This window comes from Caretta caretta, chromosome 1 (genome assembly GCF_965140235.1).
Source record: "Caretta caretta isolate rCarCar2 chromosome 1, rCarCar1.hap1, whole genome shotgun sequence".
In the NCBI taxonomy this organism is placed as follows: Eukaryota; Metazoa; Chordata; order Testudines; family Cheloniidae; genus Caretta; species Caretta caretta.
The window spans coordinates 216,771,406-216,780,330 of record NC_134206.1 but is presented as its reverse complement, the minus strand read 5'-3'; the positions used below and the strand labels follow the sequence as shown (position 1 = coordinate 216,780,330).

General features: G+C 49.8%; 1 protein-coding gene across 1 annotated transcript in view; it reads left to right on the top strand.

The window, feature by feature from the left end:
• The first annotated feature begins 1,395 nt into the window (after positions 1–1,395).
• LOC142069401 (antigen WC1.1-like) overlaps positions 1,396–8,925 on the top strand; it is a 66,112-nt gene continuing 58,582 nt past the window's right edge. The window contains 2 exon segments of the mRNA XM_075120314.1: positions 1,396–1,510; positions 5,176–5,490. Of these exon segments, the coding sequence (XP_074976415.1) occupies positions 1,450–1,510; positions 5,176–5,490 (376 nt within the window). The 5' untranslated portion in view covers positions 1,396–1,449.

The following is an 8,925-nucleotide window of genomic DNA, read 5'->3' as shown; positions in this document are numbered from 1 at the left end:
GAGCCGCTGACAAGGACTGTAGTTAAGGCAGAGCTGGGGTAGGTGCCGCATGGTTCCTGGTCTTTGCCTCTCTCTGGACAGATGAGAGAGAACTTCCTGTGCTGAATCAGAGTTCTCGCCACTCACCAAGATGGCTTCTGGCTGGGGAAACACCTTGTTGTTCATTGCCAAAGAGCTCACACTGTGGCAGTTTGGCCTTCATGAGGTAGGGGTGGCAAAGTGCCAGAGATGTCTGCATTTGAGCTGTTTCCTACAAGGCCATCTTTCTGTCTGGTACCACAATTGCTGCGATGGGCTGATTTCAAATTCCATTCTAAATGCCTCTGTTAGGCCTGTTCTAACACACACCTACACATCGCTCCTTCAGGCTGGATTTTACCTTTGATTGCCCCCTCCCCCAGCTGCTTTTCCACTCGATGTCGGCTATCTTGTTTTCCTGGTTAACTTGCTGCTGTCTCCTGGAAAGCTCGTGTCCTACGGCCAATGTGCTGCTCTTCACTATAGAGAAGAGACGGGTTTCAGCTGCATGGACTATTGTGGAGATTCTCTATTCAGACGGATGGAAATGGCCAGGACCCTGTGATTCTCTCTTGCTCCCAGACTGACTAACGCAGCCTGTGCTGCCTGGAGTTACCACACAGGGCAGGCCTAGCACTGGCCTGGGCAGAGAGTCCTGGAGTGGGTTGCTACCTACACTACGGTATGCGAGATGGTCACTCAGAACCTAGTCAGTCAGTGTTAAGAACAAGCTCTGACATGGTGAACAGGAAGCCCACTGAGACTCTGCTGCCACTGATGGTCACATCTGAAAAAGGAAGCTCCATGACACACTCCTACCACTAATGTACCACTGCCATTCAGGAAGCCCTGAGCAGTCTGGATTCCACAAAGGGAGCAGGGGTTGGTCCCTTCTCCTTTGGATACAGCTGACCCCAGTGGTAACATCCCAACTCTGTGGTTTTAGTGGCCTAGCTACAATTGGACACACACAGCTCTGAGGGGTGCAATTTTAGAGGTTTCTTTTTTTCCACATTTGTTTTCATAATTAGTTTGTCAAATGAGCAGCATTCTAGAGTTATTTAACTAATCAGACAGAATCATTTTTCACACAGTTCTGCCCTGCACCAAGGAGGGCGGTTACATGATGATCCGAGACTGAAGCAAAGATGACATCAGAAGCGGACTCGTCACTCATATATGGTAACAGCTGGAGTTTTAGAATTGTATTGGATGTTTTAGTGGCATAAAAATTTAGATAAACTCTCTGATAATGTCTAAAAAGGTGAATATTGTTTCTATTGGTTCCTTCTCGCAGCTGATGCGAGCATCTGAGTCTACATATTTCCCTTCCACTGCTTTATTGTCACTTGTCAGACACAGAGGAGCCCTGGCAGAGTGTTTCCGTGCTGGCTGTGCAGTGTCAGGAGGGGACGGCAGGTCCGTCCGGCAATGAAGGGACATCTCTCCACTCAGCTGCTTTGGCTTCTCCTCTTTCTTCAGGACACCACGGGTAAGTGCTTGCTTTATTTCACTGGATGAGTTGGGCAGATGAGAAGTAGGAAGAAAGTTTTAATCCACTAGAAACAGTGTTTTATTCCAGAAGTCAGTGAAGCAGATGGAAAGCAGGCAGTTGGGGTTAAAGTAAATTTGAGTTTCTGATTATCTCCCATTGGTTATTCTGAGAGAGGAGGTTTTTATATTTGCAATAATCACAGATTTGACCCTGTCACAATCTGTATGCTTTATAAAATACCCCAGTCTTGTAGCACAGTGAGCCCGGAGTTGCTTTTAGTGAACTAATGACTTCAGTGCTTAGAAATTCCTGTCAACTAATCAGAAGAAAAGCAGAGTGGACTTCTATATTATGACCTCCAGCCTCATCGCCCGTCCAGCTCTGTGCCTGTGTATGGAACCTGTGAATAATTCCAGATATACACTCCATGCCATTTAAAATAACACTGCTGTCCTGTGTGCGTCAAACGTGCTGGGCCAACTTCAGCAGGGTTTGAAATGATGCACTTGTGAGGACATTGAACTGTTCAGTAGCAGCCTGTTTCTGTGAGTTGCTGCAGTCTGAGACGCTGCTGTTTTGTAGCTGCAGTGTGAACAGGTGAAGCTGAAGATGAAAGTCAGATTTTAGAAACCTCAAATATTTAGCTAGAGACAAACTGCAGTACCACAGCTGGTATGTAGAGATCGCAGATAGCTCTGCAACGTCTCTGTGCCTTGGAGGGTAGGTGCTGAGGATTCCAGAGCAAGGACATTTTCTGAAGTGGGGGGTTTTACCTGAACTTCCCAAGAAAGTTACATAGAAGCAGCTGGAGTTTGATCTCATGATAAAACTGAACTTTACGAGAGTGAAAACGCAGAGAATTCCACTGGGATTCAAAAAACAAAACAAAACAAAACAAAAAAAATTGCAGGCGAAGAGAAATGGTTTTGTAAAATTGTTGCCCCATGACTAACAGCCTTTGCTGGTTTGGGGCGACAAAGAGCAAGAGGCAGGTGTAACATGATGGTGGCTGCTGAAACCAGAGAGCAAACATGGTGCAGTGGATATGCCCTACTGGGAACGGCACGAAGAGGAAATCATAACAATAAACCCCCAGACACTGCTGCGGCGAGGACACCATGGAATACATGAGTGCACAGCCTGTGCCCCCTGTGTAACTTACAGATGGTTCTATGGTGAAAACTCTGCACTGGGAATCCAACGATTAGTGTCCGTTCTTGTCTCTGACACAGATTTAGTGTGTGACCTTGGGGCATCTCATTTAATTTCTCACTGCCTCAGGTTCCCTTTCTGTAAAATGGGAACAATACCTACCTGTGTGATTGAGGGTGGAGAGAGAACGTGGAGATAAAATTCACCAGACAGAAAAAAACCTTTAAATAAATTAAAATGATCAAGGTGAACTCTTTTGTTCCAAGCCGAACACATGGGTTCCTACAAAGCGGGGAAGGGTCAGAAGAGACACCAAGTTTCTTAATCTAACTCAGTGTTGCAGAATGAATCCCTTCAACAAGGGGTCACCAGTACACAAATTTGAGAACCACTGAACAAGAGGGATGTGGAGGTGGGTCCAGAGCTCCTGGACTTCCCATAATAGTCACTGTGCTCTGGGGAAGGGGTTTGTTTTCACCATGAGATTGTATGGAACAGTGCCCCCCTCCCCACAGCTTCCCATCACTATACAGCTGTAACTGCAGCTAGCGGGAGCTCTCTGCTCTGAGGGTTCTGATGTCCCCTGCCCCCCAGGATGGAGTTACAGCCCCTGTTACTGGAAAGGGAATGTGCTTTATAAAATCTGGGTATAAAATAGTCAACACAGATGAATCTGCACTTATACTTTGTAACCAGCAGGTAAATGCAAATGGGGAAAAACATTTTCTCTAATTCCTTCTGAGAAAACATTTAAAAATTTGAAGCAGGTAGAATGGGTGGGGTCTGGGAGGAACAGTGACTCAGACAGAGGAGGAAGGCAAGTAGCATTGAGTGGCAGGTGGGCTGTATGTGTGTGGGGGGGGTGGCACTGAATGGGCAGAGCAGCAGCAAGTGTGAGGGGAGGGAGAGCAGGATAGTGGGATATGTCTGGCTCTCCATGTTATGTTCACAGCAGAAACACAGAGAAGTTAGATAAATATATGAAATACTCTTTCTGGAAGGTTGCAATGTAACACAACTTTATAACTTAGAATGTAGAACATGCGGATGACACTGAACTAGGAGGAGAGGTAGATACGCTGGAGGGTAGGGATAGGATACAGAGGGACCTAGACAAATTAGAGGATTGGGCCAAAAGAAATCTGATGAGGTTCAAGAAGGATAAGGGCAGAGTCCTGCACTTAGGAAGGAAGAATCCCATGCACCGCTACAGACTAGGGACCGAATGGCTAGGCAGCAGTTCTGCAGAAAAGGACCTAGGGGTTACAGTGGACGAGAAGCTGGATATGACTCAACAGTGTGCCCTTGTTGCCAAGAAGGCCAATGGCATTTGGGATGTATAAATAGGGGCACTGCCAGCAGATCGAGGGACGTGATCATTCCCCTCTATTCGACATTGGTGAGGCCTCATCTGGAGTACTGTGTCCAGTTTTGGGCCCCACACTACAAGAAGGATGTGGAAAAATTGGAGAGAGTCCAGTGGGGGGCAACAAAAATGATTAGGGGACTGGAACACATGACTTATGAGGAGAGGCTGAGGGAACTGGGATTGTTTAATCTGCGGAAGAGAAGAATGAGGGGGGATTTGATAGCTGCTTTCAACTCCCTGAAAGGGGGTTCCAAAGAGGATGGATCTAGACTGTTCCCAATGGTAGCAGATGACAGAACAAGGAGTAATGGTCTCAAGTTGCAGTGGGGGAGGTTTAGGTTGGATATTAGGAAAAAGTTTTTCACTAGGAGAGTGATGAAACACTGGAATGCTTTACCTAGGGAGGTGGTGGAATCTCCTTCCTTAGAAGTTTTTAAGGTCAGGCTTGACAAAGTCCTGTCTGGGATGATTTCGTTGGGGATTGGTCCTGCTTTGAGCAGGGGATTGGACTAGATGACCTCCTGAGGTCCCTTCCAACCCTGATATTCTATGATTCTATGAACCCTCACACACAAGAACCCCAAAACAGAGAGAGACAAAGCAGGCTGCTCCACAAGGCAGAGAGGCACAACTTACCCCATCTAGGTTTAGGAGGGCTCTCTGGAGTCTGACTGCTGAAGGCCCAGATTGCCACTTCCTTACAAAGCGCTCCATCCCTAGCCTGCAAACAGGACCAGGAAGTCCCTTCCTCTTAAAGTGGCAGCAGGTTGGCATTTTAACAGTTTTCAATACACCACACTCCTTTCCAGGCAGGAGAGGTTGTTGGAGATGGTTGGAGGAGCTGGTGCCAGGGAGAGGTTGGGTGGGGGAACATGTTTTCAAGTGAGTGGTGGGGGAGGAGGGTCGAAGGAATGAGGAGATTGGGTGATGAGGGAGGGTGGTGAATCACACAGCAGTGATGGAGCTCAGCATTCACCAGCCCAGAGGGCTCAGACGGGAGGAGATACCTCATGCTGCCTCCCCAGTGACAAGCCTGACTGGGATATCAGGGAGTAAAGCCCAGGACCCTTGTGTGATAATCTCCAAGCCAGAGCGGATGGGCTCTGCTCTGTCTGCAACTCTGCTCTGTGTCTCTTTGAAGGTAATGATGAGCTGAGGCTGGTGAATGGAAGCAGCCCCTGTGCCGGGAGAGTGGAGGTTAAACACCGGGATCTGTGGGGGACAGTGTGTGATGTTCCCTGGGACATGGAAGATGCTGAGGTGGTTTGTAAGCAGTTGGGATGTGGACCTGCTGTCAGTGCCCTTGGTAATGCTCATTTTGGAGAAGGATCTGGACCAACTTGGCTGATTCTAGCTGATTGTAATGGTGACGAGTCAGCTCTCTGGAACTGCAGTCATGTAGGATGGGGTGCACTCCAGTGCCCTCATTCTTTTGATACCGGAGTGATCTGCTCAGGTAAGAACTCTGCCAACCTGCCCCTGTAGGAAACTCCCTATGAGGGAGAAGGGACTGAACCCAAAGTATGTGACATTCCTGGAGACTCAGAGCTGGAGGGTGCCCTGCACTGAGGTCTGTGTGGAGCTGACCAGTCTCCCCCTGAGCTCCCCTTGGTAGACTGGGGATAAGCAGGCTGTGCCATCCTCTGGGCAGGTCAGACAGCTATCATGGAGTAAGGGTGGGGTGGGGCAAAGCCCCATTAGCAGGTCTGTGCCTGTAGGTGCCTGTGTATAGAAGCCCAGTGTCTCCCCAGGGGAGCAGCAGTTGTGACCCTGCCTGTGGCTGCGGGAGCTGGGATGGGAGCCGGTGGGGCGAGTGCTGTGGAGTTTTCCCCAGAGTTCCCTGAGGCAGCAAGAGAGGAGCCCTGAGCCTGACCATGGCAAGTGGGAGGGGCCAAACCAGCTGGGGGTAGGTGCAGGGGGCAAAAACTGACTCCACTGCTCCACACAGCTCCCTCCTTCCCCGAATCCCCGCAGGGTCAGGCAGGAAACTCCCACATGACGTGTAGCTCTTTGTTCCGCAGCCCACCTGGCTGCCTTCCCATGCAAGGTGAGCTAGAATTACCCCCAGGATAATGTCGTGGAGACGGCATCTGGATCCCTCTGCACTTGGGAAATAGATGTATATGTATAACCTGGCTTCATCAAAGCTTGTGTTGTTAAAATGGCTGTGTTTGCGCACAGGTCTAAAGAGAGTGACTGTTAAAAACAGCCCTGACACGTGTAATACTAAGCCCTGGTCTACACTACAGAGTTAGGTTGATGTAAGACAGTTTACGTTGACCTAATTCCATAAGTGTCTACACTAAAATGTAGCTCCTGCCAATGTAACTTGCCCACTACTCCGACATAACAACTCCACCTCCATGAGAGGTGTAGCACTTAGGTCGATGTAGCTAGGTCTACAAACTGTCAGTGTGGACACTGCATTGCTTATATTGACTGTTGCTGCCTTTCTGAATCCATCCCACAATGCTCCACACTGATAGTTAAACTTATGCAAGCATGGGCGGGGGGTATGGCAGGCCAGGGAAGGCTGAACCTCCCCAAACAGCCAGGCATGGCCCCACCCACCCTCCACCCTGAACCCCCTCCTGCTTCCTGCCGCTTCCCAATGTCCTCAGCCCAGGGAGGTTGCTCCTCTTCCCCGAGGGGGCTGGGGCTAGCGCGTGCCAGCCTGGGGCTCAGGACTCCGGCCAGTTGGGACCCCCGGTGCTCTGGGGCTGGGGGCTCTTGGGAGGGTTGGTCAGGGCGGCCCGGGGCTGGAGTGGGGGGGCCAGCAACCACAGTCAGGGGCTCGAGGTTCCCACAGAGGAGGAGGGGCAGAAGGGGTGGAGGAGGGGTGGGGCTTCAGGCAGAAGGGCCAGGGCCAGGGGCTAGGCTCCCTGAACGGGAGGCTCAAACGCCGCCCATGGGTGCAAGCACTCCTGGTGAGGATGTGCACCACCAACACAAGAAGTGTTGTGTGGACACACAAAAGCGATATAGTTACTGTGGAGGCTAGATATTCACATAACTTAGGTCAACTACATTTTGTACTGTAGACTTGCCCTCAGTGTAGGACATTGGTCGCTGCAGCTGTCTGAACAGCGACAACACCTCTTTGTTCTGATTAGCTCAGTTTGCATCTCTCTGCAAATCCCTGATCACCACCACTGGTGAAGGCACATCTGATCACTGGGGTCAGTGCTTTGTGTGTCTCCCCTCACACCCTGCCACTCACTTACCACCCTGAATTCCACTGAATGCATCCGATGAAGAGAGCTGTAGCTCACGAAAACTTATGCTCAAATAAATTGGTTAGTCTCTAAGGTGCCACAAGTACTCCTTTTCATTTTACCATCTTCAGTGACAGTATCCCCAGAAAGTGTGGGGGAGGTCACCCCTCCCCTGTGCCCTCTTGGCCCTGTGTCAGAACACAGGGGCCACAGTCACAATAAGCCCCCCCAACCTTCCTTCAGAAATACGCCGGGCACAGTGGGGGCCTCCTCAATAGGGCCTAAAGTGGAGTAACCCTCAGCACATGGAGATGCATTGGCTCCCCTCTCAGTCTCTGTGCCAGGCTCAGCACAGGTGCATGGATCTACTGGGGCTGAGGTGAAGGGTCTCTCTCTGCGCTTCATTCTGGGTTTCCTGTGTGCAGTGAGCTCTGCAGCTGCAGTGTCTCAGCTGAGGTGTAACTGCCTGAGCTGCACCACCCTTATTTCCACTGTTTCTATACCAGAAATGCACAAGTGCAGAGAGGAACTCCTTTGCATAATGGGAGGAGCCCAAAGTGGGAGCCTGGCAGCCACACCCCCATTCCCTGCTGGGCCGGTTCTTGTCTCTGCAGCCGCAGCTCTGGGCTTGTAATCCCTGAACTTCTGGGCCTATTGGTGCTGCTTGGAGGATTTGGGGAGGATCCAGAGGGTACAAAGAAACTCGACCAGCTATCTGGGAATTAGGCACCAGCATTTACCTTGTAAATGCTGAATAAACGTGAAATGGAAACCGACATGTCTGAGAAACCCTCATTCTATCCCTCCTGCTCCAGTGTACCTCCTGTAACTCATCTTGGTAACGAAGCGACCAATGAGACACATGAACTGAGTGTCCCTTCACAGTTATTATTGACAATTATTTACCTCAGGAATTATTATTGACAATTATTTACCTGAGGTTACAGAAAGAGACATTTACACTGAAGGAAAAGATTCCTTGGCATTTTAAGTTCCCTACATAAATGTTCAGTGTGTGTCCTTCATTTTGGGTCTGTATCATACATTGGCACCACATTTGGCCCTTGGTAGATTGAGAGCTCTGCTCCCTAGACACAACTGCTGTAAAGTTGCCCTGAGTCTGTGCTAGGGCAATGCTCACATGTACTAGCCTTCACAATGACCCTCCCCATCCCTGACAAGCACTGGCTGGATCTTGGTAGGCCCCACTTTAACAGTCAGTAATCAGCTCAGGTGCTCTGCTACTTTCCCTGTCTCCCACTTCTCCTGTCTGCACAGCCGCTCCGTGGCTTTCACACCCTGCACCCACACAAAACCTATCTGCCCAATTTTCTGTACTGCACCAAGGGAAATGCATCACAATTCCCTTCATCTGCACACCAGGCAGCAACCCTGTACACACAAGGAGTACAGGAGGTGAGCAGAGAGGCCAACACACAGCATGGCATTGTTAGATATTGTTATTGAATAGGATCCCTGCCCACCAGCTTTGCACTTCTCTTTTGAGCAGCCTCGTGGCTTCTCCAGTTTACACCATCCACTTACATCCAGGCTCTCATCTGGAAATAAGCACAGTATGGATTTTGCTAACATCTCCCTTTTGGAGCATGCCTCTCGTCTCACGGAGCCAGCTGGTCTAGCTTCAACTACACCTATGTTTCACTGGCAACAATCAG